The sequence below is a fragment of the Primulina eburnea genome, chromosome 16 (assembly GCF_022965805.1).
Source record: "Primulina eburnea isolate SZY01 chromosome 16, ASM2296580v1, whole genome shotgun sequence".
NCBI classification, from domain to species: domain Eukaryota; kingdom Viridiplantae; phylum Streptophyta; class Magnoliopsida; order Lamiales; family Gesneriaceae; genus Primulina; species Primulina eburnea.
Genome location: NC_133116.1, coordinates 4,647,610 through 4,675,548, shown reverse-complemented (window position 1 = coordinate 4,675,548; position 27,939 = coordinate 4,647,610). Strand labels below are relative to the sequence as shown.

General features: G+C 33.4%; 4 protein-coding genes across 4 annotated transcripts; 3 read left to right on the top strand and 1 right to left on the bottom strand.

Annotated features, from left to right (window-relative positions):
* Positions 1–249: 249 nt before the first annotated feature.
* LOC140817100 (probable carboxylesterase 18) lies at positions 250–2,882 on the top strand. Its single transcript, XM_073176692.1, has 2 exons — positions 250–903; positions 2,384–2,882. The coding sequence occupies exons 1-2, from the start codon at positions 304–306 to the stop codon at positions 2,816–2,818; spliced, it is 1,035 nt and encodes a 344-aa protein (XP_073032793.1). The 5' UTR covers positions 250–303; the 3' UTR covers positions 2,819–2,882.
* A 5,383-nt stretch (positions 2,883–8,265) lies between these two features.
* LOC140817096 (calreticulin-3-like) lies at positions 8,266–12,846 on the top strand. Its single transcript, XM_073176686.1, has 14 exons — positions 8,266–8,414; positions 8,785–8,892; positions 9,452–9,644; positions 10,049–10,307; positions 10,557–10,613; positions 10,697–10,744; positions 11,180–11,266; positions 11,365–11,422; positions 11,495–11,562; positions 11,656–11,748; positions 11,850–11,906; positions 11,991–12,092; positions 12,464–12,493; positions 12,591–12,846. The coding sequence occupies exons 1-14, from the start codon at positions 8,285–8,287 to the stop codon at positions 12,600–12,602; spliced, it is 1,302 nt and encodes a 433-aa protein (XP_073032787.1). The 5' UTR covers positions 8,266–8,284; the 3' UTR covers positions 12,603–12,846.
* A 93-nt stretch (positions 12,847–12,939) lies between these two features.
* LOC140817097 (uncharacterized) lies at positions 12,940–17,464 on the bottom strand. The gene is made up of 9 exons (XM_073176687.1): positions 17,060–17,464; positions 16,432–16,494; positions 16,207–16,302; positions 15,496–15,543; positions 14,397–14,468; positions 14,193–14,251; positions 13,651–13,741; positions 13,367–13,531; positions 12,940–13,216 (listed from the first exon to the last, which is right to left on the bottom strand). The coding sequence occupies exons 1-8, from the start codon at positions 17,360–17,362 to the stop codon at positions 13,385–13,387; spliced, it is 879 nt and encodes a 292-aa protein (XP_073032788.1). The 5' UTR covers positions 17,363–17,464; the 3' UTR covers positions 12,940–13,216; positions 13,367–13,384.
* A 1,275-nt stretch (positions 17,465–18,739) lies between these two features.
* On the top strand, positions 18,740–26,318 carry LOC140816465 (membrane-associated protein VIPP1, chloroplastic-like). The gene is made up of 11 exons (XM_073175753.1): positions 18,740–18,884; positions 19,663–19,778; positions 19,878–19,988; positions 22,866–22,930; positions 23,005–23,086; positions 23,618–23,692; positions 23,916–23,986; positions 24,075–24,157; positions 25,010–25,074; positions 25,413–25,487; positions 25,890–26,318. The coding sequence occupies exons 1-11, from the start codon at positions 18,779–18,781 to the stop codon at positions 26,004–26,006; spliced, it is 966 nt and encodes a 321-aa protein (XP_073031854.1). The 5' UTR covers positions 18,740–18,778; the 3' UTR covers positions 26,007–26,318.
* The last annotated feature ends 1,621 nt before the right edge of the window (positions 26,319–27,939 follow it).

Here is a 27,939-nt window from a genome sequence, read left to right as displayed (position 1 = left end):
TATTATGAATATTGCTATGATTGACCCGTTTCACAGATAAATATTCGTGATATCGTTGCACGGGAGACATAGTATAGTTGTTAAATATATAATCTGTAAATTGCTGAATTTGCTAAATTTGATTATAAATTTTCAATTTTATATTTAATATATTAAAATAATATGATTTTATTTTATTTTTAAGATTTTAATAATATTTAAAAAAAATCGGTAAAATAAGAATAATTGACATTAAAAAATGAATTACTCCTTGTCAATAACACAGGTTCACGAGACAATTCCGTGCTAGCTTACTACTCTCAAATGGCGACCCCGGAAGAAGCTGTGGCGAAGCTCTCGATTCCTATCAAAACCCGCATCGCCCTCTTCATACTCAACGGCATCACCGACTTCTCCTGCCGCCCCGACGGCACCGTCAACCGCCGCGTCTTCCACATCCTCGATTACTGCGGGATCAGGGTGCCTCCGAATCCTAACCCCCGCAACGGCGTCAAGACCTCTGACGTCACCGTCGACTCCTCCCGCGGCCTCTGGTTCCGCCTCTTCGTCCCTACTACTACTCAACACTCTCAGAATCTCCCGGTCATCGTTTTCTTCCACGGAGGGGGGTTCGTGTACCTGACCCCTGATTTCCACGGCTACGATGCCGTATGTCGTCGTTTCGCTCGCGAGGTCTCCGCCGTTGTTGTCTCAGTGAACTACCGGCTGGCTCCGGAGCACCGCTACCCGGCGCAATACGATGACGGCTTCGACGTCCTGGAATTCCTTGACAAGGAGAAGGATCGTATCCTGCCACCGAATGCTGACTTGTCGAGGTGTTTCCTCGCCGGAGACAGTGCCGGAGGGAATCTAGCCCACCACGTGGCCGTCCGAGCGTGTCGCTCAGAGTTCACGCACCTCAAGGTACCCCATTTATTGACGACAACCTTTACCCAATCTTTTCAATACAATATATACTGTAATATATATTTCTCTATTTATATTCCTTGTTATAATTATAATTAAATTATAATTAAATATTTTTTTGATAATATCATTAAATATTATTTTTCATTACGATTTTGGCACTCGTGCATCTCTCTTTTTTTAAACATTTTTTGAGTGAGCATGCATTTTTTAATATAGTCACCATATAATTGAAGATAAAATTTAATTTTTGTTTCGAAGCTAAATTGTTAAGAATATGTCTTTGATAGGATGGTTTTACGAATTTTTATTTTTGAGACGGATAACTCTACCGATATGCACAATAAAAAGTAATATTCTTAGTATAAAAAGTAATATATTTTCATAGATGATCCAAATAAGAGATTCGTCTCACAAAATACGACATGTGAGATGTTCTCACATAAGTTTTTACCAATTGGTTAAAATTGATGTGCGATAATTATAAAAGAGTGACAGACATTAGTTTTTATAATATATTTTGGCTTAATATGTAGTTTAGAGATTCTTTTTTAAAGCTACGGTAATGAAATATGGCATGGCAAGTTTTTTTAGTTGGATATTTTGTTACAATTAGAGTTTAACTCGAGAATTCGTCTCAAATTTAGGTCGGATGATCACTAACCATAGGGCGCAAAACCAGCTTTCTGAATGAATTACTTTTGTAAAACGAGCAATTATTTCCCATTTGCAACCACGCCACCAAAAAAATAATGACGAATAATTGGTTTATTACAGTGTAGTTATATTATATTTTATTAAATCATGCTCAAAACAAAGTGGTGGAGCCGAAATTAAATAATTTGAATATTTTAAATGGGCCATATTTATATATAGTAATAATAAAGAATATTTTAAATTTTTTTAACAAAAAAAACCCTAGTGAACCCTTTTTTTAAAGCTGTTTTTCAATATGGCTGCGCTTTAAGTGAATTTAGATTCGAAATTCGTCTTATAATTTCATTCAAATTTATGATTAGTTTTCAAATGAAGGGATTTCCCCCTTGAACTTCGTTTTTATGAAACCTAACACATTCGGCGCCGCTGGACTCGTCGGATAAGACGATGTATAATATGAGGGTAAAAACTTGTGTGAGACGGTCTCACGGGTCGTATTTTGTGAGATAAATCTCTTATTTGGATCATCAATGAAAAAGTTATATTTTTATGCTAAAAATATTACTTTTTATTGTGAATATCGGTATGGTTGGCCCGTCTTCCATATAAAGATTTGTGAGACCGTATTACAAGATACCTATTCTAATATGAGTGGTAAAAAATTGATAAATATAAGTAGTTTATATAGCATAATTAATTATTATACGGTGGTATATTTTGGTGTGAGTCGATTGTTGGTCGAATAATTCATACTTATTAACGACATCAAATAACACCCTAAGAGTAAATCGATGCCAACTTATCCTGCTTCGAAATGAAGGTGATCGGAATTGTGGCCATCCAGCCGTTTTTCGGCGGAGAGGAACGCACCAAAGCAGAGACAGAGCTAGCGGAAGTCGACCTACTCGTATCGGTTAAACGAACAGATTGGATGTGGAAAGCATTTCTACCAGAGGGGGGAGGCATGGACCGAGACCACGAAGTGATCAACGTGAGCGGCCCAAACGCAGCGGACATCTCCAAGTTAGATTTCCCGGCGACAATGGTGGTGGTGGCGGGATTCGACTCGCTCAAAGATTGGCAGAAAAAGTATTACGAGTGGCTCAAGAGATCCGGGAAAGAAGCATATTTGCTGGAGTACCCGACCATGATTCATGCCTTTTACATTTTTCCCGAGATTCCTGAATCTAAGCAGCTTGTATCCCAAGCCCGCCAGTTCATTCTTAGGCAGTGTTCCAAGCTTAATGTTGAGTAAACTCGTGTATTATGCGTACCATAAATAATAATCCAAAACTAATATATTAGGATTTGCATCCCTATATATGAGGTAAGAGTTTGATTGGACGAAAGATAATTTACATGTCATTATCCGTTAGACCGACTCATATTTATCTTTTTATTTATGTTTATTATTTATTTTAAAATGATAAAATTGTAATATAATATTTTGTCTCGAATTTAATGAATCAAATTAAACATATTAGTAATTAATTTATCAATTATTATTCAACATTGACTCAAAAATTTTAATAATCGGACTATTTTTTTTATCATATCTAATCACATCTATATATCCAAGCAAAGGTATTCATTCTTGAGTACTATGACCAAAATACATCTTCACTTTTTATATGTAAAATTAAAACAAAAAATCTCGATCGTTGATTTCTTGAATTCATTCATTTATTTAGCAAAGCCAATGTGATCAACACTTCTAGGTGTGTAAATAAATAAAAATACTTATTCACTCTCTAAATATAAAGTTATGATAAAAATTTATAATGGTCAAAATTTTAATTTAATTATCAAACAATTTCAAAATTATCTCGTAATCTTTTTTTGATCACGTCGTTTCAAACGAAGTTTTACCATCACATTCCTCTAATTTGGAACCGAAAGACAATTTTTATTTTATTCATACGAATAGAATATGGCTATAGGGGGTGGATGCCACTACTATATATCCACTAGGGGTGATCAAATATTTTTATTAACCGCCCGAACCGCCCGAACCGAATTGCACCGCACCGTTTTTCATAATATTTTATAAAAACCGCGATTAAAAATATTAATCATAAACCGCACCGCATACGCGGTTCGGTTATTTTTTTTTGCCAAAAACCGCACCGCCTAAACCGCTTATCATAATATTCGGCCTAGAATTATAATAATTTGTAAACAACATATTCAAATAAAGAAGTCATTATTCATTATATCCTAACTCTCTTTAAAATTATTATTCTTACAAATAAAACTTATCTTTTTCTTAATTATTCTTTATATTAGTCATTTATTAAAGTATTTTTTTTTTGCTACAATATTGTGTTTGTAGTCTGAAGGTAAAAAAATGATAAAATAGTGTAAATGTCATTTTTGTTGTGAATGTGTTGTTAAATTATTAACTTAGTTTTGAATCTTAATTATTGGTTAATCTATTTTGATTGTTATATGCTTTGAATTATATTTTATATTTGAAAATAATATATTGTTATTGTTTACAAATAAATTAGAATCTGTTCTAATATTTTTCATTAAAAAAACCGTAAAACCGACCGCAACCGCTTGAAACCGCTCAAAACCGCAAGGCTGATTTTTTACGTAAAACCGCGATTAATTTTCCAAATACTAACCGACCGCATATGGCAATTCGGTTTGAATTTTTTTAAAAAAACCGCAAAACCGCACCGTGATCACCCCTAATATCCACCAAATACTATTCGAGCGAAATTCATCGTGTATCGTATAATGTCTGTTATATATACTCGACTTTAAACCAATCTATACTATAAGATATACAGTTTCATCATATCTAATAAGTGTGTGTCACCTCAACGATGCTCATAACAATACATGACTTGAGTGTACACATGATATTAAAAAATAGGTCTATTGTGAGACGGTCTCACGAATCTCTATCTGTGAAACGAATCAACCCTACCGATATTCACAATAAAAAGTAATACTCTTAGCGTAAAAAGTAATATATAAGATAACTGTATCACAAAATATGACCCGTGAGACCGTCTCACACAAGTTTTTGTCGATAATAAAACTATATGTTGGTGTATTTTTAAATTTTCTAAACTGCTACTCCCAATATTAAAACTGAGTTATTTTCATTAATGACATCAGAATCTTGATCTTTTGAAATATTTTTCTCGTATTCTTGAAATACGTACTATTATTAAAACTAGATGATATTATTAAAATTTAGTGAAAAATGAATAGAATTAAATTGAAAAATTAATATAATTATAAAAACTATTTTGTTGTCGATTAATTTTTTGGCTAATAATCACTATCATATATCAAAATTTTTGATTGTGTTAGCATATGCCAATGACATTATGCTTATCGTGTTTAGCGTATTGATGTCGACCACCGACCTTAATATATATTTAATTTTTTAATTTTTGAGAAGCTATATATTATTATTTTTTAACATGAGATAAAAAAATATTTTTAAATCAAATTCAATAAAATTAATGAAAAATATTTTTAAAAAATTTCATCAAAATCCACATTCACAAACAAATTTGTGACATTGCACGTGTTTGACACATTTGAATGATAACAATAATTGTTTCATCAATACCTTTATTCAAATGTTTTGTTATTTTATCTACAAATTCTCTTCATAAGATACACAACAGCTTATTATTCCTAAAGAAAAATGAAATATGAGATTATAAATAAATACAAAAAAATTATTTTATTAACATTTACTATGTGTATTCCAAAACAATGCCAATAAATTTAATAATGTGTCTCCTAATAAGATGCGTAATTTCTTTAGAATTTGTTTAATCATTTCCATTACGGGAATTAATACTATCATGTATTCGTGATATTTGAAATATAGAAAAAAATTATCACATTGGTAAATACGTAATAATTGAAATTTTCTACAAATAGAAGAATAATATTTTTTACTTCTCGATCATGAAAGTCGGATTTCAAACTTAATGTCTCGTTGTTTCAATATGTATGTAGTTCATAATAACGAACAAATTTAAATTTAAACGAACATTACATATTGGAAGAATTCAACTCAGCTATGATACTAAAAAATGAGTCATTTCAGAATTCAATTTTGGAGTAGATAAATTTAGTAAGATAAATAGAATAAAAATGGTTTTTAATATAATATGTGATATTGCATTATTTATAATTTAAAATTCAAATAAAACATACCAAGGGACAAATATTATACATTGGATGCTTTTGACAGAATTATATCATACGTTAACTCTTTGAAATTATGAAAATATCGAATTGCATGTATTGAGTGTCAACATTTCTGATTATTGAGGGTAATATACATGTTTATTGATGGTAATTTAATGTTCATTTGAAACTCTTTTGAATATCTTTTTTAATTTTATTGGGCTCTCTTATTTGAATTTTTAAGAAAAAAATTCAAGATATACAATATACATATGGTTTTGGAAAAAAACTACAATACATTAATTATTTCAAATGAAGATAATCTCGAAATAATATGCATTTGAGATAAAAAATTTATGATTATTAAATGATAATTTAATGTCTATTTGAAAATTTTTTTGTAGTGATAACTTTTAATACTCAACCAATTTTATTTTTAGAAAATTTAAATTAACTAACTAAATATTGTATTTCTTTTTTAGTAAGTAATTTGGACAGAAAATTACTTAAAATAGTAAAAAGTATTTTTGAATGATTTACCTCACGAGTGATACTGAACATTGCAATCATTCGTATTTTAAATTTATTTATACTGTTTTTAATGAAATTGATTTCATAATCAATGCAAAAAATTTAATATAATTTATGTTTTCAATAGAGTTTAGGTTCAGTTTGAATAAAAAAATAAAAAACATATAATACGTAAATTACATTTGAATTAATATAAAAATTAATTAAATTCAAAATTGAATTAAATGAATTGATATAATCAATGAAAATAATAATTGAAATGATCATTTATTGAAATAAACATATTTCAAAATTCATGATATAATTTTTTTTCGAAATGACATTTTGACTGAAAATTATATATATATATATATATATATATATATATATATATATATATATATAAGTGATGCTTAACATTGCACTTATTTGTATTTAAAATTTATTTATACAATTTGTAATAAAAATTAAATATATCATAGTAACACAAGATTATATCACAAATTAAATTGATTGATATAATCAATGTAAATTTTTTAATGTAGTTTATGTTTTCAATAGAGATTAGTTTCAATTTAAATAAAAAATAAAAAAAATATAATACATAAATTATATTTGAATTAATATAAAATAGATTAAATTCAAATTTGAACTAAATGAGTTGATATAATCAATGCAATCAATAATTGAAGTTATCATTTATTGCAGTACACATATTTCAATATAACTTTTTTTTCGAAATGACATTTTAACTGAAAATTTTATATATATACATAAATTATATTTGAATTAATATAAAAATAAATTAAATTCAAATTTGAACTAAATGAGTTGATATAATCAATGCAAGTAATAATTGAAGTTATCATTTATTGCAGTACACATATTTCAATTTTCATGATATATCTTTCTTTTTTTAGAAATGACATTTTGACGAAAACTCTGCTTTTATATGTACTAGTATTTCACCTGTGCGATGCACAGAGTGTTATAATTAAATATTAAAATTAATATGTATGATAATTTGGTTACTTTCTCTATAAAGTGATTTTTTTTATCAAAGTGAAATGTTTATTGTTTTCATATACATATAGATCTTAACAATGAAACACTGAATAAAATATTCATTTTTGTATTTCGGCTGAAAATTAATATCACGTTTGTATTAGACGATGATTGACATAATGTGTTTATCAATTATATTGTATTCACATATAAATTTATGTACTATGTACAAAACAATAACTATAACAAAATAAAATGATATAAACTTTTAAGGTGGTTTATAATTTCAATAAATAATTTAAATAAAATACAAATAATTCGAAATTTTGGAATATAATTTGTGATTGACGTGAAATTGACTTCGAAGACTTAAAAAAAGATTTTGGTTCAGTTTCCTCCACAGAAGTCGGAGTCGATGCGGAGACTCCCTAGCGGAAGAGTCTTTCATGCAGCTTCTCCGTTAAATTTGGGCCCAATATTTCCAGATATTACAAGAGAAAATTAATGTGAATATTATTTATATTTCATTATTTAATAATTAAAATTAACCGAACTTTTGTAAACAAAATAAATACTCATACATAAGCTTCTAGTGAAAAAATTACTCCATCATTGTGACATTTTAATACATAAAACTCGCTTTTTTTAAATAAAATTAAAATTGAATTTCCACAAGTATGTCGTATTCCAAATGTCACTCTATTAAGTCTCTTATTAGACGAACTCACTGATTTTTATTCATGATACACGTCACTATGCTCGTATTTATAATAAAACATAATATTTCTGATATAAAAAATAATGATTTTAATGAATGATCTAAATAAGATATATGTACTATAAAATTGACTCGTGAGACTATTTCATATTTTTTAAATAATTTTTCATAGTGAATTCTCATTGGTCCATCCAACGTGACAATGGAAACTTATTGGAGATCTCAAAAGTCATTCTTAGTCCAATTACAACTGGGCTTGACCGTAATTATTACACAATACAAGGGTCAAAATCCAAAATAAATCTCTATAATTAGCTCCGAATGCTGCTTTACTCATCCACCAAAATGGCGCATAAGCAGCTATTATTAGCAAATTTGGTTACGTTTGGAGCCGTATTTCTACTCATTAGCTCTTCGTTGGCTGAAATCATATTTGAGGAGCGTTTTGAAGGTATGCTGAGCTTCTTCAATCTTGTTTGCTTTGTTTGGAATCATGCAAAGAATCTTGAGTTTGAACTGAAATCTAGTGGAAGGTTTTTTGAAGTATGTTCTACTTGATTTGGAAGTGTCTACAAATTTGGTTTTTAGCTTATTTTGGTTCCATCAGTGATGATAAAACTAGTTATTTTGACGAACTGGGTAGTTCTTGCTAGATTCAAGAAACGTGTTATTTGCAGTTGCTTATTGGTTGTGTATTATTTTGATTTGTGATATCAGAATGAAGTTTATTTGGCCCCTTTACTTTAATTTTTTGGGCGGTGTGAGTGGATGTTTTTGAAAATGTTAATGTGCGTGTTTGTGGGATTCTTGTGTGGAAAAAGATGGGTGGCAGAGTAGGTGGGTGAAGTCGGATTGGAAGAGGAGTGAAGGAAAAGCTGGTTCTTTTAAGCACACTGCTGGGAAGTGGAACGGTGATCCTGATGATAAAGGTTCGGTTTCCTCTACAATATGCTTGCTATGCTAGTATTAGTGTATTACACTTCCAAGAAAATATTATGGTTCGACTTTCTGTGACTTCTAATTATCTACTCTCAATGTGCTCGTACATGAACTTGTAGTTGGTAGCTGCCAATGTCACTTGTATTATGACATGTTTTAGAGATTTGACCCTTCATATCACGCTTTAGTTCATGGTTTCTTTCATCAGCGCAACGAAAAAGACTGAAGAATTCGCACTTCTATGAGAATTGACCCCACTTCAGTTTGTGTGGCTCCTGTGCGGTTTGGAGTTTTTTTTGTTTTGTTTTGTTTTTGAGACAATCTACCAGCATTTCAACAAGGTAGGTGTGACCAAGAAGAAAATTAGAAATAAGAATGGCAATTGGCAAGCATTGGCCGGTATTCTTAAGATTGCTGTTTCATATAGAACTGCATCTATGTGAAAATCAGTTATGATTTACTTGATGTTTTGCATTTCCACGTATCTGGAAGTTCATAAATAGCTTGTTTTGAATTAGATCCGTTCGAGATTATTCTGATTCTTTTCAGGTATTCAAACCGCGATTGACGCTAGGCATACTGCCATATCGGCTAAGATACCTGAATTCGACAATAAGAATAGAACCCTGGTTGTTCAATATTCCATTAGATTTGAGCAGGACATAGAATGCGGTGGAGGCTACTTGAAGCTTCTTTCTGGTTATGTTAACCAAAAGAAATTTGGTGGTGACACACCTTACAGGTATACAAAGTTCTCCGTGTCTTGGTTTCTGTAAAGTTGATGGAATGGCTCTGCTTGTTGCTCGACATCGATTCATATGAACCCAAGTGTATCAAAATTTTATCAAGTTTGTTTTTATCGTTCCCTTATCGACTTGGTCCTAGATTCATGATTGGTTTGTGCGGCAATAATTTTTTTCCTGAAATGAAGCCATTTTAGCAGAATTCGTTCATTAAACTATACATTCATTTGCGCTGTAGTTTTGGTATGGCTGTCAAACTGTTTACACTCGTATTTCAGTTCTTAACTTTGTTTGAATAATAAATCTGCCAAACGGTACTTTCCTATGGAACAAATTCTTCCATGGAACCTTTCCAGGAATTCCCTTGTTGGTCTCAAATTGTTTAAATTTTTTATCTCTGCAGTTTAATGTTTGGACCTGATATCTGTGGCACGCAGACGAAGAAACTTCATGTCATACTTTCCTATCAGGGTCAAAATTACCCCATCAAGAAGGATCTGCAATGCGAAACAGACAAATTAACCCATTTTTACACATTCATTCTTCGACCCGATGCAACATATAGCATCCTGATTGATGGTCGAGAAAGAGAATCTGGAAGCATGTATACGGACTGGGACATCCTACCTCCAAGAAAAATTAAAGAAGTGACGGCAAAAAGGGTATCATCATATTATCTTCCCGGTCTTAATCAAACCAAATAATTTATCATGGATTTTAAGTTGCTTTTTATTTGTCTTCAACTCGAAGGCAGTGTATTAAACTCTTCGTGAAGTTAGGCTGAAGATTTTTAATGCATTACAGTTCAAATTTTAAAGTTGTTTTTGAGTTGAGTGCAGAGTTTATTGCAGATGAATGAACAAAATACAATGTAGTTAGATAGTACTTTGATTTCCTGCATACGTCTTTAGCCTGCAGATTGGGATGATAGGGAATATATTGAAGATCCAAATGATGTCAAACCTGAGGTATTGTGATTTGCGGCATATAGCATGTTTTCAGTTGTATATAATGTTAATGATATCTATTCATATATATGTTAAAATCGCAGGGATATGATTCCATTCCTCGGGAGATACCTGATCCAAAGGCAAAGAAGGTAATTAATTATCTGCAAAGATCGCCTTTGGATGTATGAGTTTGAAATATACGGATTTGAAATCCACCATCCACGCCTATAATGTATGTGACAATAACCTACAAAACTTTACACTAATTACATAACATTAAAAAACCTAAATAACCTAACACATTCTGGTAATGTTAAGTTGTTTTCCCTTCCAAACATAAACATACATGTAACATTGTCACATTCTCCTATTCAACAATGCATTTCGATGAAATATTGTTTGAAAATAGCATTAACATATCTAATGGCATTGGTTTCAACGAACTTGTAGCATGCTTTCAACTCAGTTAATGAAAATGATGGTCATGACTCTTGAGGTGACTTGCTATCGAATATTGTCGCAAACTTCTAGCAAATCAGAAAGATAAAATTATGATGTACATGGTTATTTGTTTTCACGAGCAGCCAGCTGACTGGGATGAAGAAGACGATGGAATATGGAAAGCGACAAAAATTCCAAATCCTGCATACAAGGGACCGTGGAAGCCTAAGGTAACATGCTTTTGGTATTATTGATTTTAATCAAAGTATTGCTTTGAATGTTAATGATGGTACTCACACACACTAATGACACTTCTTTCATGAGACAGAAAATCAAGAATCCTAATTATAAAGGAAAGTGGAAGATCCCTTGGATTGATAATCCTGGTATGGTGAACTAGTGGCTGCAATTTGAGTATCGTTCCGAAATTCTCTGAATGTTTATTTTCTTTTTGTCAGATTTTGAAGATGATCCTGATCTATATGTTCTAAAGCCCATCAAGTATGTTGGGATCGAAGTTTGGCAGGTGAGTCTTAATAGGTCGATCCGTAAAGGTTCAGCAAAATAACATTTTTCATGTTCTTATTTTGATGGCGGTTTCCATTTTCAATATTGTCAGGTGAAGGCAGGATCTGTTTATGACAACATTTTAGTTTGTGATGATCCTGAATATGCAAAGAAAGTAGTTGAGGAAGTATTTTCCAACAGGGAGGTTGGCTTCTGCTCCTATTTCTAACAAAGAAACTCTTTGTGGTCGCAAACCATCTAACTTCTTCTTCTCTGCTATTTTATGTCGTTTTTCTGATTATGTAGATTGAAAAAGAAGCCTTTGAAGAAGCAGAAAAAGTGAGAAAAGCTAAAGAAGACGAGGTTCTGATCAAGCCCATGGCTTACTTCTAGTGTTTTAAATTTGATCAATGGAGACCTTACCTCTCTTTTTGTCATTTTGTGCAGGAAGCTCAAAGAGCGAGAGAGGAAGGTGAAAAAAGGAGAAGAGAAAGAGGTCATGATCGAGGGTATCGTGACAAGGAACGCTACAGAGACAGATACAGGAAGGTAAGTGTCTCTCTTGCTCAAGCTGTTCTATGTGACATACACCCCATCTCCCTTTCCATGACCTGAGCTGTATGGATAACACACAATCTTCATAAATATTATCTTTATTAAAATTTATTAGGCGACGCCGGCTAATCAACAGCTCATATTTTCGCAAACATATGCAAAGTTTTCCTTCTCTTTAACCTTCTTCATCCTTAGCTCCCAGATTCATTTGATAATTCTACACACGCACACATTCCGGCATTCTTTTTTAATATAACACGTTCGACATAGATAGTGTAGTTGGTGCCATTTTCCTTCTGGGGTTTCCGTACTCTTCTTTCTTCATATTCATGCGCTAACTTACCATGCCATTTTGGTTTTTGCAGCATCGTCACGATTACATGGACGATTACCATGTGAGTTGTCCCGGCTTGTCCGTTCCACTGGACTTGTTTTGATATGTACTTCTGCCAATAAAAATTGGACTGAAGTCTTGCTTTTCATCTTTTGCAGGACGAACTTTGAGAAAGGGTTGCGACCAACAAATCACTCCTATGTTGTTCTGCCATTATGTTGCGTTCAAGTGCACTATTTTGAGTCCATGCAATCTAAATGTAGTTTCATGCTTAAGTGGTATCGTTACGCAGCTGCATGTTCGTGGTTATCTTTTAAGGTTGTTTTTTTGGCAATTCAGATTTCTTGCTCGAAACCATATTCTAAAGTTTTGCTCCATATATTTTGATAAATGAGTGACTCGTTGACTTGTGAAGATGAAGTGATGCATTAAATTCCTTCAATATCTCATTTTAAATATCCACGATATGATTTTGCGTCCATTCAACCCAAAAAACCAGCAGTAACATAATTGAGAAAGGTGCACAGGCTCCTCGATTTTGCACATCAAATTGCTATTGAATTCGAAATAATAAACTAAATCATCAAATAGGGCAGAAGTATTCCAGGGCAGGCAGAGTCCCCATCTCGTGTAAACAAGTATAAATTCACTTGCTCTTACAAAATTTCTTATAAAGAAAGGCATCGATGCGATTTAACATATGGTCGAGACTACCAAAAAATTGGTCAGTCCACTTGTGGCAGTCGAGAAAGTCGTTATCAAGAGTTTAGATGCCTGAAACAACCTGCAATAATTCGAACTAAGGATACGCTTCTTGTAGTTTTTAGAAGAGCTTCGGCTCACTGAATTGTGCAGGGATAAAGCAAGAAGACCGACGGACGAAAGACTATGTGCTAAGATATCAAGTTCAAAGTAAAATTAATAAAATAGGTACCGCATTTGTATGCATAGGTCATCTTCTTCGCACTGCAGCGGCCTGACCCCGTCCGGCAATCGCCTGCTGTGAGGCAGGTTGCCCATTAGCTTGTTCCTCGGGCATGTTCATGGCTTGAGTCATGGCATTCATGGCGATGAGCCCAAGAGGGATCAAGTACATCCACTACGAAAATAATGAAAATTAGCATTTAGTGTGTATTTGCACCCACATTAAACACTAACGTGCAGATGAGGGGCAAATTAAAAAGCAAAATAAAAAGGAGTGTGCCAATTTGAACTCACGTATTTAGCCCAGAAGGACCTCTCTGGTGGCTTCATTTCTTCACCTTGTCCATCTTCACCAACAGCTGCTGCTTCTGTAAATACCGGAGTCCTGCTTCAAAATATTGAATCCAATTACAACAATGCCAATGAAGACCATGAGCTAGAAATATGCATTTTGGGTTGAAAAAAATTACTGCAGGATGGTTAGGCTTATTTTAGAACTATATCATGTAGAATTTTACTTTAGTCCGAGCCCCTCACAAGATTGTGAAGGTCAACTTATGTTAAGTTTTGAATCTTTCATTTTTAAATATATCAAGTAATTATCAATAATATACACTTCTACCAACACTCTCTACTTACAAGTTGGAACAATGAGACGAACATGTGGTACTTGCATAAATTAGCTCAGTGGCAAAATTACTTTGGGCACTTGGCACATAATAACTCCCAACAACCACACAGCTCCGAAAATAAACTTGAAATACATATGAGATCATTCGATCAAATAAAATATATATTACACAAAAATTTAAAAGGACGAGCCAAAGAGATATTACCTAGGGGCCATATCACTGCTCTTCAAGACCGTATGAGACTTAAAAGACCATTTTGAAGGCTGATGTGAAATTAGCAAGTACAAAACAACAATAAGTAATATCATTTAGGACAAGTCTCGAGTAACCAGTAGAAACTTGTGAAGAATATAGAAAACAGGGAAACAAATTGAAGGTAATCAACATTCTCTGTCAGGACACGCTTACCAATTTCAATAGGCGGGGATATTGGCACGATCCAGGAGAGCCATAATTAACAGCCACTATATTCACACCTTCCTGTCATCCATACCAAATCTCAAAACAATAATATCCCGAGATACTACTTGGAGAAACAAGGAAAGAACAGTGTACTTAATGATCAAATAGCCAATTCTTCACCCAAGAGACCATAAAATGGTTGATTTTATATTTTAATTCCTCGCTCAAGTTATTTGTGAGGACTCCATACAGATCCAATTAACTAAGTCGTTTGGTGACTTGGTCAGCATAAATTGTTTCTGGTAATAATTAATTCTCATTACCTAGAAAAATCGACTTGGAATGTCTGGTTACTTGACCAATCTTCAGACAAAAGACAAAGCAATGACTTAAATATTAATGCACCAAGAAAGCAAGTGAACCAAATGCTTTAAAGGAAATTTCAGAATTGCTTTATTTGTTTGCACAAGGAATGAACGGTAGTGAAAAAGAAGGAAGACATTATTAAACATAGAATATAATAATCCAAAATGCATGAACTTCAGGATTTGTGGGTATGACAAACAAATGGTAATGGACATAACATCCATTACGAAGTTTCCGCTTCTTTCAAAGTCTTTCAAGTACTACATGATGAATAACCTGATTCCTATTGTTTAGACCAGAGGGAAGGGTGAATCAGAAGTAGAAAAATAGGGAATACAAAGTTACTAGTTAGTTGCAAGGAGGACAAGGGGAGCAGTTCAGGTTATTAATGAAATGACGATAAAAGGTCATAGTGAAGAAAATGGAGTCGTCGGTATTGCGGTAGTCTTAGTTTTTTCTCTCTTTTAAAACTTTGCAACTTTCATATGACCTATAGCTAACGGCAATAATTTCAATTTCTTCATGATAACATTTCAGGAAAGTGGAGGACATGTGAATATTGTCAACTCTCAATTGAACAAACCAACATGCATGTCGACAAAAGTTTCAACCAATGAGATTCATGCGTATACAAGATAACCTACATTCGATTACTGTTTACAGCAAGATAACCTACAATTCGATTACTGTTTACAGCATGTTCCACCACAGAAAATTACATGGTTCAGAAAATTATTACCATGTGTATGACAAAATGCTCATCCAATGTATCCCGAACAAGACATCTCTGCAAGCCAACCAGAAGAGTAAATAGAACAATATCAAGGATACTAATATAGATAGAGGCAACAAAATAGTAATTTCAAACTTAGGATTACACAATAACAAATCAGGTCAGCATATGTATAATATGTGGATTATTTCACGTTATTGACATGGAACACTAAAATACCAGCTAGAATGTAGTGTGTTTATTGCTGCCGTATCAAAGGTGATTTCATAATGTTTATTTTCCACAAAAGATTCATCCACATAGAATCTGGATGATGTGTTGTATACACGAAAGACTAAGAAATCAATATCATGAATAGATCACCCAGATCAGGTCCAAGGCATTAATATGACTTCCACTAGAACTAAGAAAAAACTGTTAGTTAATTTTCACTTTTCAAAAACTAAGTAAAATCTCTTTTGCATACAAAATAATGATCAAAAGTCACTATAGCTGGATGTAACCTTGATCTATATCTCAGAACCTGTCCGCCAACAAAAAGAATAGATACAACTAAGGCATGCCATAACACTTAAATTCCAACCTCAACATGGTGGCCAAAAACTTTGAATGAAACTTGCCCAATTAAATATCAATCCGAAATTCATACAGCACACTCTAACATGCACATGTGTAAAAATCATTCCAGTGGCAAACACAAATGAATTGCAAACCCACCGCCTTAACAGATGAGAGAACATAGTCTCTTTCAGGAGTGTTCAGCACACTAGATGGTAATCTTATCCTATAAAAGTCGTCTTCTTCCAAAAGTCTCTGCAGATTATTTCACAAAGTGTCATCACACCCAGTAAGAAGAAAAAAAATCTCAAATTCAAACACTTCAAATTCAGAGGTAACACTCAAATTCGAGTCATAGAAACCGGAATTGCAACGTAGGTTTACTTTGAAATGCACTTTATGTGTATCAGTGAAGATGTCCCTCGTGAACCGAAGCTTTGTGAGCGTCTGTCACATATAACTTGAAGTTAATGTTCATCCCGAAAAACAATACGAAAACTCGTGTGTTACAAGCAATATATTTACATATGTTAAAAATATATGGCATTGTTATTCGTAATCAATTTCTAATAAAATTTTTGAATAATCACAAAAACTATAAAAGGATCAAAATGGTGCTAATGATTTGCACTAATAGATCAGCATAGTTTGCTCACGATTAAGCTAAATCATGCCAAAGGAATAACTTCTTTTGCATCCCAAAAACATATGAATATCAGTGTCATATGATTCGACACAAAACACTGCACCTGATTCCAGTGCTTGTCCCGGAACTAGCAGAACTTTTTTCCGGCATCCTTTCAATAAGTTCTTTGACAATAATTTATCCCCAAAATCACAATTATTAATCAGATTATTTTCCCGTCAATGTAAATATTTTTCCTTTTCTATTCTTATATTTTTTAGCTAAAAACACAATCTTTTCGACCCACGTACATTAATGAACCAGTTACTAAATAAAAAAACGAACACTAATGCACAAGGGTATTCAGTAGAAATGCTGGAACAGTACCACGCCACCATGCGACCACGTCTTGAGGCGAGCCGAGAAAGTTCCTGCGGGTGAGAACTCGGACTCCCCAAAGGCGTGCTCGAGGGTGAACTGGATTTTGGAGTCCAGATCCGAACTGGAATCCATCGATCGCTTGCGGGTAGAAGGGGGCGTATAACCAGGTCGGGTGGCGCCAACCGGGTCAGGAGATCGGCCGCCCTCGAGCCCAAACTCTTCGTCGTCTAAGAGAAGCTCATCGGATTGGAACCCAGACGACGTCGTAATCGACAGGAAGAGAATCATGGATAGCAAGATTGATTTCATGGCGCTGAAATTGAATCAATCGAGGGTTCGATGATAGACAGTGCACTGCTATTAACTCCAATCTTAGGAAAAAATTAATGGTTCCACGGGCCGGGCTTTGGAACCCTTGGATTTATTATAAAATTTATTTATATTTTTGAAAATTATTTAATTATAAAAAATATAATAATATGAAATATATCGATAAAATTAATAACTGGAAGTCTTTACAAGAGGTTCTGGCAAGAGAGAAATTAATAATAGAGAACCCAAAAACTAAAGAGTCGGTCTTGTGAGACGGTGTCACGAATCTTTATCTGTGAGACGAGTCAATCTTACCGATATTTACAATAAAAACAATACTCTTAGTATAAAAAATAATATTTTTTTTGTGGATGATCCAAAAAAGAGATATATCTCACAAAATACCACCCGTGAAACTGACTCACACAAATTTTGCGTAACTCATTAGTGTAGGTCTCCTCCATTTTGTACTAATAAAGCGAAAATATTATGTTTTTTTTTAAAAAAAGAAAAATATTGCTTAAAAATATTTTTATTTATTTTTCAAAGTTTTTGAAGTTTGAGTTTGTTTAGATTTTGGGCTACAAATGAATTATGGATTTGTCCATATTTAGGATAGGCACATTCATTAACCCAATAATTTTTTTAGTTTCTAAAATGATGTATTATTTTGAAATTTTAGTTAAAAAAATTTGATATAAAAAAATAAATTCGTTCAATAATTTTTTCATTGTTTCTGTAATAATATTAAGAGAAATAGACATGAGTATTTTGGCTCCATTTCATTTTTCAATTTTGTTCATTTTGGAAAAGAAAATATTTCGAGTTTTGTAGCTCAATGGTATTGGTAGTCGTCTCATCCGTATAATTCATTAGTGCAGGCCTCCCCCATATTATACTAATTGGTTACTCTGCACACATAATACGCGTGTACAGTTTTTTTTATTATTATTGATGGACTAAAGCGAAATTTGACAAATTATAGAAGGACTAAATTGATATTTGAATTGTTGAAATAAAAAAATAAAAATAAAAGTGTGTGTTGAAATTTTAAAGAAACAAAACAAAAAACAAAAGTGTAATATTGATATCATATAATGGTAAAGTTGGAAGAAAAAATTGGTGTCTTTCTTAGGTAGTTATTATCATGTTCTCAATTTTAATAAAAATAGAAAGAATATATAAAGGTAATATATTATGTTTTTTTAAAGGAAAATATTGCATAAAAAAATATTTTTATTTATTTTATCAAAGTTTTTGAAGTTGGAGTTTGTTTAGATTGGGCTACAAATGAATATGGATTTGTCCAAATTTTGGATAGGCCCATTCATTGACCCAATAACGATGATGATATTGATAGTTATACATATACATACATAATGGCGGTAACAGCAGCTTTTTACAGTGACAAACATGGCTTCTTCTACGGTTACTCCCCCTGCTCCCTCCTACAATCAAGTGGCAGTTTGCGTGAAAGTAACCGCTCTCGGCTTCAGACCAGCCTTCTTTGGCCATGGAGGTCACTCTTCACCTTCCTCTCATTTATCTTATATTTTAATTGTTTGTTTTTCGGTGAAATTGAGGTTGTCGGGTTTGTGGTTTGGCCATCTAGGTGTAAATTGAAAATGGGAAATCGATAATTCTGTAGTCGGGTTCAGTTCTTTGAGGTATTTTGTACGATTGCATTTCATGGATTTTGTTTCATGATTCTGTCACCTTGTTGATATGGATGCTGATGAGATTTGAAAGAGACCTGTAGTCTGTAGTTTGGTTATGATTGAAAGTTCTAGCTGGGGGGATTTAAAGTTTCTTGTAGAATTATTTGTCCTGTGCCCACACGTAGTTGGATAGGTTGAAGTCATGTCTTATTAGAATGCAGTTCCCAAGCTATATTTTATAATATTATGGTATGTGCTATTTTCCGAGCTTAATATATTTTCTGTCATCTATAATGTTTAATCTACAGTGGCTCTGAAGTTCATGATCGTGTTCTTCGTAAAATGCCGCTATTATCTATCTATTTTTTTCATCTGCAGCAAAGTTGTAGTGTTCTTTTCTGTGCGTGAAATGTTATTTGGTTTCTGCTTCTTGAATGTCACATTGTTCTTAGTTTTTGAATTTTGAAAACGGTTTTTCCCACTATTTGTTTGTGTGGAGGATGAAATTACTATTATATGCAAATTATTTTCCTCTGTTACAGTTACTATTTTTGAGTTTGACAACTACTTGCTAATTATTATGTATCTTCCTTGTGTTGCATTTGATGCTTATTTTGGAGCTAATTTTCTCTGTTGCAGTGGGTACTCCAAAATATTCTGGAATACGATTATGTTACTCTGTGAAACCTAGTCATGGAATGGGTGCTCTTGGTACTCAAATGAACCTCTTTGATCGGATTGCTAGAGTTGTTAAGGTTGTTTAACTTCTTCTTTTTTTAACTTTTAAGCGTAACTGACTCCATTGAAGAGCCTATGTAAAGTTACTGATTATAGTTTACCTTTTTTAAGTGCAGTCCTATGCAAATGCAATCATAAGCACATTTGAGGACCCTGAGAAAATACTGGAACAAGCTGTACTTGAAATGAATGATGATTTGATTAAAATGCGTCAGGCTACAGCACAAGTATGTCATAATTTGATTTATGCTGATTTGTTTTTCCTTCCTTTTTCCTCGATAGTGAAGTGATTCCTTTGAGAGCGCTTGGAACCTGACCTTTCTTTTAGTTCTCTATATTGATTTTTTGGGGATAACTTATAATAAAGTATAATGATTTTTTTGTTTAAATAATAGCTCACATTCTATGAACCAACTTGGGATATTAATCTCAAACACAACGTGCCATGAGAAACTTCACGTCGAAATATCCAGAAAATGTTGTTGGGTTGTGGATTCTCATTATTTTGTCTCTTTGAGAGAATGAATGGTGAGTTCTGTGGTTGCCTAAGACAAAAGCAACTCAGCCTCGTGTTTTTGGACTTCTCATTGCAATTTTGATCATAAACTACTGAAAGTTCTAATAATTTAACTCCTGCGCAGAAGTGAATTCAAAACACATAATTTGACAAGTCATTTGTTTATGTAATTTTATAGTGTTTGTGTCATGAGCATCCATTGCACGTATATGGAAAGTTCAAGTCCAAATGATTATTCTGCTATAAACTTTTGTAGGATTTGTTGTTGTTTTGTCATTGATTTTAGTTTCAAATAAATAGGATCATTACATAGTTAGAGTGATTTTTTTGTGTATATTAGGATATGATTTTCTTTATTTGAATCAGTGTACTGTATTATAAATAAAGTGTGATTCTATTAATAAAATTATTAGCAAGATTATGTCACAAGATCTGAGTTTCTCCCTCAACAAGCCTTTAAAATGAAGATGTCGGGTTCTCTAAAAAACGAGCCTTGAAACCCTATCCAAAATATATTGATCATCCCATTACATGATCCAAACCTGAGACCAGAACAAATTGGTATCAGAGCCAACTGTCTTGGAGGATTTTCACACCTTGCTGCAACAATTCGAAGCATTTATCCAGATGTACCAGGAAGATAGGGCTGCAAACAAGTGTCGGCAGCTAGAACTCCTTGCCCAGCTGGAAGCATTATCCTTAACTATCTCTGCAAACAGAACTGAAGCAGTATGGGTAAGGACAAGGGCAGAAGTACTAAGGAACTGCGTGGCGGCAAAGCCACAAATGGCAGCACATTGTCATTGTCCATTGCTGCGGCTAGACCAAGTGCACATGGAAGCAAGGAAGATAGCAGTTGTATGAAATGTATGAACGACTAGCGAAACAGGGAGCTGCATGGCAGCAGCAGCCATTTGTGCCCAAACCCAAGAACTTGAAATGGGATTTTCGATAGCACAAAAGGATGTCCAATCCACTAGGATGTCTAAACAGAAGCCAACGGTCCTTTTGGCATCAACAAACAATGGAAAAAGAAAAGGGTGGATTGACTTCTTTTTACCTTGAAAGCAATGTCCAACTCTTTTTTAAGCTGGAACAAGATCGTCCATGGTTACAGGGGGAGAAATTTAAGAACCACTGCCACCTATGCCTAATCTTGAAATACTCCAACAGCAGCAATCATTCTTGAAGAGATCCAAGCAACTACTTGCATGGACTGAGGTTGCCTGCACTTTTCGCATTTTTTAGGACAACTATGATCTCCAAGGGGGAGTAATGTCATGAGCATCCATTGCACCTATATGGAAAGTTCAAGCCCAAAGGATTATTTGTAGGATTTGTTGTTATCTTGTCATTTATTTAAGTTTTAAATAAATAAGATCATTTTATAGTTAGAGTAATTTTTTATTTATATTACGATATGATTTTCTTTATTTGAATTATTGTACTATATTATAAATTAAGTGTGATTCTATTAATAAAATTATCTGGAAAATTATCACAATATTGTGTCACGAGATCTAAGGTTCTCTCCCAACAAGCTTTAAAACTAAGAGATCACGTGGTTATCTCAAAACGAGCCTCGAAACCCTATCCAAAATACGGATCATCTCATATCATGATCCTAATCTGAGACCATAATTGTCTGACAAACAAATCATAACCAGAAAAGAGACGTATTAAGACCATAATTTGTTGTTGGCCATGTATTATCAACACTTAAAATTTGAGTTACAGTTAAATGCTCTTTAAAAAACCCTCCAAGTGTCTACAGTTGGATCTTTTGTTTTTCTGTTCTTTTTGTTTCCTCCCTCTGAATCAATAAAGGGTAAGGATGAAGAAATTCTCTATCATTCTTAGGACGAAGAAATGCTCTATCATTCTTAGAATTGACTGCTGAAACTTAGTTACAACTAGTTAAGGATTATGCTAGTGAACAGTGATGCAATTCATAAGATTGAGAATTTTTTTGGGGGGGTGGGGGTGGCGTGGGGGTATTGAGGATGCAAGTGCGAGCAAGAGTGTGGTACATAATAAACTAAACAAAACATTAAGGAAGTTTGGAAGGGTTTCACAGAGAAAATATGCACTACTTGATAGAATATTTGATATGTGAAATTGAAGACTTTAATAGACTAAACAAACATTTTAGGAAGTTTGGAAGGCTTTCAGAGAGAAAATATCTACTGCTTGATAGAATACTTGATATGTAAAAATGAAGACTTGATATTATTTAGACATAACAATGGGATTATGTGGGTCTTTTGGAATGCTATGCCAACTTTTATTAGTCTAGATAATTCTACTTAACGATTCTATAAACCTGAATGATTTTAGAGAATTTTATGCGTGTATAATATACAAAATTGGAGAATATGCTAGAAATGTTCGAAGCCCCCCAAGCACCTTCCTTGTTCACTGGGGAACTGCTTTTGTCATTTTCCTTCCCGACAAGTCATCCGATTTGTTTGCTTAGTTCTAGATTATGCTATCCGCCTCTCTGTTTAATTGCTCGATAAATCTTAAAGTTAACCGATAAGATTTAAATTTCGGTATGGAGACTTATCCATGCCTGTCTTTGTTGTAGGTTTTGGCTTCTCAGAAGCAGTTAGAGAACAGATATAAAGCTGCACAGCAAGCTTCTGAAGATTGGTAAATGCCAAGAATTGTTTTATTTTACATCTTTGATCTTCTTGAAGTAGTGGCTCATAGTTTTATCATCACAGGTACCGGAGAGCACAACTTGCTCTTGGGAAGGGTGATGAGGATCTTGCTCGTGAAGCTCTCAAACGAAGAAAATCTTACGCCGTAAGGGCTATTAATCTCTTTTATTGAAGTTAGTGACTTTTATATTCCTTATAGAGAATTATACAGCTACATGATTTAGTAATCTCAAAAGAATGGTGAAAAGCTATTGTTCTGATTTTGATATTATTGTCTAAGTTCCATTTTTGCACACATCCAATCGGGATATATGGCGAACACTAGTGTTTTGAGACACGCAATACATGTGCATGACAAGTTGTTTGACAAGGCCATATTTCGTAATATCTGTTATCTGTTTTATAAGATGAACTAGTTGGATAAAAGCTATAGGATAATGAACAGATTCTAGAAATACCGGATAATGACGCATCAATGTAAAGTTGTTGCAAGTGATAAGTTAATAAGGATATTTTTTATTAAATTCTTTTTGTTACATCCAAAGGGTAAAATTAAACTTTTTTAGCCCCTTTTCCTAATATGAAGTAGCATTTTCTTTGTAGATAATAAGATTTAAATATTCTAAACAAGGTTAATATGTATGCTTTCTCAATTTGCTCTGTATCAATTTTACAGGACAATGCAACTGCTTTGAAAACTCAGCTTGATCAGCAGAAAAGTGTAGTCGATAACCTTGTTTCAAATACACGGGTGGGTTTCAGTAGCTGCTACTACATTCATGTTTTTTTTGTAGATTTATTTCGTAACATACACTCGTACGGGATGATTCATACATTTTGTCTGGTCAATGGCTCTCTCTTGCATAAATGATGGCACTCGTATCTAATTTGCTCGAGTTACATATATTTTTGTTCATATTTATGATTCATCACTGATGAGAAGTTATTTTCAAATCTTCAATAAACCTATGCAGCTGCTAGAAAACAAAATACAGGAAGCTAGGTCTAAGAAAGATACACTAAAAGCACGAGCTCAGTCTGCCAAGTTCGTTCTCCCCCTTTCTAATTGCATTCTTGACTGCAACAGTTTGCAATTTGATCTGACTGGCTGTAACTGCTCATTTTTCCTGTAGAACTGCAACTAAAGTGAGTGAAATGTTGGGAAATGTAAATACAAGCAGTGCTTTGTCAGCTTTTGAAAAGATGGAGGAAAAAGGTAAGCTGACCGCCTGAGGAAAAAAGGTGGTATCTGTCATGTGTTACAAATGTTCTTGTTTAAATGGCTTGTTTTGTAGTCTCATATCCATCATTAAAAAAGAAATTGGTTTAAGCTTTGTACACTAGGGCACTAATTTTATCATAACAACCTGGTTTAGAAAGTTAATAAAGATGTCAGAAAGGCAATATGTTACCATATGTTTTGTCCATTTAAGACGGATAATCTTATTCATGGGCAAGGGGTAGGGACAGTGACAGTGACAGTGACAGTATTGACAAGGGGTATGTGCTATTTTGAGTGGCTATATCTTACACCTCAATGCTTATGGTTGACTAAGCTGGAATGTAGTTCAAAATTTTAATTTATGTGGATGGAGGTACCTAAGAACTTTCAGCAAAGCAGGGCAAAGAGGCTCTGAACCTTCTGTTAGCAAATTCATGAAGCACTTTGGGTATGTGTGCAGTGTGGTTTTGTCAAATAATTAATTTTTAATAACGTGATGTTTTAAAATTTTAAAATATATTGTATATGTTATAAGGGAAAGATGAAAGTTTGAATTTAAAGTAATTGATTATTTTGGGATACATAAAATTAGAAAATGAAATAAAAATGATATGCAAGTGTTTTTTTTGTTTTTGAAAAAACAAAAGCCCTCATTACATCTATCTTTTTTCTCATTACCGACTTGGTGATCGCGTAAAATTACAATCAGTCTTAGTTGATCCTCTTTATTGACATTGGAATTTTGATATGATTTCTTCATGGTGGCCTGTGAATTGTACAGAGCTACAAACACAGACCAGTCAAACTAGAGTACCTGAAAATTAAAATTTTCTCCTTCTCTGACAGTTATGGCAATGGAAGCTCAGTCGGAAGCACTTAATCAGTTAACAAGTGATGAACTTGAAGGAAAGGTAGCTCTCTTCTACGATTGTGTTATAACACTTGCATTTTTTCCCTTCCTTCATCTTTTTTCTAGGGCTACTTTTATGATTACCATGGAAAGGTAAATTGTCTATATATCGTGTTTTGAATCACCTAGCCTTTCAAATATAAATGCCATTAGGCAGTTTTCGTGTTCAACCTCTGTGCATTTCTCAGAAAGATCATATCAGATCATCCCCAATATTTTGTTAGTTGTAAAACAAGAAGGATTATGTGTGCTTTCTTTTCAATTATCATTTCTATTACATGGGAGAATTTTTCTTCAGATGAACTTGGATTTCATCGTTAAGATCATTATATTTTGCAGTTTGCTATGCTTGAGACTTCTTCAGTTGATGATGATCTTGCCTCCTTGAAGAAACAAGTATCTGGAAGCACAAAGGTAAATCACAAATCTCTTTTCCCCTTGCTCCTTACATATATATTTTTATTTCTTGTTTCCTTTTTCTTTTATATTGGTTAAGGATTCTAATCTGATACATTCCACTCTACATTTGCTTCTGATCATGGTTTCCTTGAAAGTCTCTATTGTTTGCTTTCTTTGCCAGAAAATTAAAAAATTGGGGATTTGCTTGGGTTTGTTGATGTCCCTTTTTCGAACAAAATATGTTCACAATGGACCAGTTATAAAGTCAGGAAATATATGTTGTGGGGACAACTCAAAATTTTAAAATCACTAGGGGCGAAATAACAGTTTTATAGTATACAAAGCATGTACAATTAATATCCAGCCCTCCCTCTCTCTTTACCTCTGCATTTGACTTAAATGCTATCCATAAAGCAGAAGGGAGAGCTTCCAGCAGGGAGGACATCTATCAGCACGAGCTCTGCATTCAAGTTTCAAGATCCTGAAATCGAAAAGGAACTGAACGAGTTAAGGCAAAAGGCCAATGACTACTAGCGACGAGAGTTATTTTTTCTAAGAAAAAGGTTTCTCCGATAACACACAAGCGTGTATACAGGAACTGCTGTTGATGGAAAGGAATTTATATCTATATGTTTCCACACTATTTATGAAGTTTTGTACAATTATCTGCTACATGATCTTGTCTGATAGATGATAAAATAACTTGAGAAATTTGTTTGATATCAATTGTCCTGGACTCTGTGAAGATTCCATTAGATGCAACTCTCGTTTAAGTTTTAGTTCAAAGCTCAGCTAATGTATTCTTACAATTCCTGTTTCCGGAGTACAATAATGCTGGTTTGATTTTGTCCCCCTTCAGTTTCAATGATAGTGTTTGGGAAAGTTACTAGCTTCGTCTCTTGGTAATAAATTTCTATTCATATTTTTTAATAAAATATTATCAAATAATTAAGATTACAGCGAATCAAATCACATTTTAATTGTGAAATTCTATACATTAAAACGAATAAATCTTTCGGTCATTGATGACAATTGGGCAATAGTTAGCTTCGATCTTTTTAGACGATTTTGTTTATATCATATAAAATTTTAATATAATTTATCTGACTAACACGATTAGTTATATTAACATATTTTTAAACGATTTTGTTTATGTCATATAAATTTTTTTTTAAACGATTTTGTTTATGTCATATAAAATTTTAATATAATTTACTTGACTAACACGATTGCACACGGATAACAGCCGATAATAAAACATTTACGGTAGTCCTGTTTTCTTAGTTTTAAAAGAAAATTAATTAAGCTGTGAAAATGAAATGATATAAATAATTTTCTCTCCACGCGGCTGTTTCTCGGCACATTGGCACAAAACCCAAAACCATTGAATCCCAAAATTCACATATGATTGGAAATTTGTTTTTCTGTGGATTTTGATCTTCATCTTCGACAAATCTGATGGTTCTCGTCTGAAACTGATCTAGCTTTGCTTCTTCAATCGGACGATGAAGAAGAAGCAGAAGACTCTGCTGCAACTGAAGCTGATTAACTTTTGCTTGCTGTCGACGAAATCCTCCTCAATCACTCCTCTCCGTCTCCACCATCTTCACCCCGCGATGACGTTTGCTTCCCCCGCCGGCGGGGACAATCACAACATAGGGTCGCAAATGTGTATAGTTCTAATTATTCGGCTTCTGGTGCTATTGGCGATACCTATAGAACCAACTACGTGGGTGGGGTTTTGCCACATTTATTTGGTGGTGGGCTGGTGAAATCTAATTCCAAACCTGGAGCTGCTCTGGAGGCTGCCGCAGCTGTCTTTCGCTCTATTCCCACGCCCCACGCAGTGCCATCAAGTCGATGAGAGCAACCACCGGTGCTATGCGGAGTGCGGTTTCTGAAACTTCGGCAATAACTGTTGTCAGTGATAAATTGTTACTATCACAGTCATCCATGGCCTCCGGTGGTTCTCGGAATTCGTTTGGCTCTGGCTCTGGCGGTGATTTAGAGGGATTAGGCTTTTCTGTAGGGGTGTGCAACCTATAATCGATTTAATCTTCGAATAACCGACCGATCAAAATATTCGGAGAAACCGAACTAACCGAACTGATTTTCAAATCGGATTGAACTAACCGATATTTTTTAAAATATGCAAATTTTAACACATATAAAAAAAAAAACAATGGAGAGCTTGTAAATAACTAGAAATATGGAACAAAAATATCAATAACAAATAAAAATATAGAAAATAAAATTATTTGATGAATAAGCTTTCTTCTAAGGTATGAAAAGTTGAGTTTTTTTCTAATGTATTTTTAATACTCAAATACAATTTAAATTAATATATATTAATTCGGTTAATTCGATTTAACCGAATTTCAAATTAAAATCGAAACTGAACCGAATTAACTGAATTAACCGATTTTTTAAAATTTCAAAATCGAACTTCCGAATTAACCAAACCGAT

What these genes read in the sequence shown, in the direction of transcription:
- LOC140817100 (XM_073176692.1), top strand. Translation starts at nt 304, where the DNA reads ATGGCGACCCCGGAAGAAGCTGTGGCGAAGCTCTCGATTCCTATCAAA. An exon ending in CAGAGTTCACGCACCTCAAG is followed by an intron (nt 904 to 2,383) that starts GTACCCCATTTA and finishes TTCGAAATGAAG; the next exon opens with GTGATCGGAATTGTGGCCAT.
- LOC140816465 (XM_073175753.1), top strand. Translation starts at nt 18,779, where the DNA reads ATGGCTTCTTCTACGGTTACTCCCCCTGCTCCCTCCTACAATCAAGTG. An exon ending in AGCCTTCTTTGGCCATGGAG is followed by an intron (nt 18,885 to 19,662) that starts GTCACTCTTCAC and finishes TCTCTGTTGCAG; the next exon opens with TGGGTACTCCAAAATATTCT. An exon ending in TGCGTCAGGCTACAGCACAA is followed by an intron (nt 19,989 to 22,865) that starts GTATGTCATAAT and finishes TCTTTGTTGTAG; the next exon opens with GTTTTGGCTTCTCAGAAGCA.
- LOC140817097 (XM_073176687.1), bottom strand. Translation starts at nt 17,362, where the DNA reads ATGAAATCAATCTTGCTATCCATGATTCTCTTCCTGTCGATTACGACG. An exon ending in CACATAAAGTGCATTTCAAA is followed by an intron (nt 16,303 to 16,431) that starts GTAAACCTACGT and finishes AATAATCTGCAG; the next exon opens with AGACTTTTGGAAGAAGACGA. An exon ending in TTCTCTCATCTGTTAAGGCG is followed by an intron (nt 15,544 to 16,206) that starts GTGGGTTTGCAA and finishes GTTGGCTTGCAG; the next exon opens with AGATGTCTTGTTCGGGATAC.
- LOC140817096 (XM_073176686.1), top strand. Translation starts at nt 8,285, where the DNA reads ATGCTGCTTTACTCATCCACCAAAATGGCGCATAAGCAGCTATTATTA. An exon ending in ATTTGAGGAGCGTTTTGAAG is followed by an intron (nt 8,415 to 8,784) that starts GTATGCTGAGCT and finishes GTGTGGAAAAAG; the next exon opens with ATGGGTGGCAGAGTAGGTGG. An exon ending in AAGAAGTGACGGCAAAAAGG is followed by an intron (nt 10,308 to 10,556) that starts GTATCATCATAT and finishes ATACGTCTTTAG; the next exon opens with CCTGCAGATTGGGATGATAG.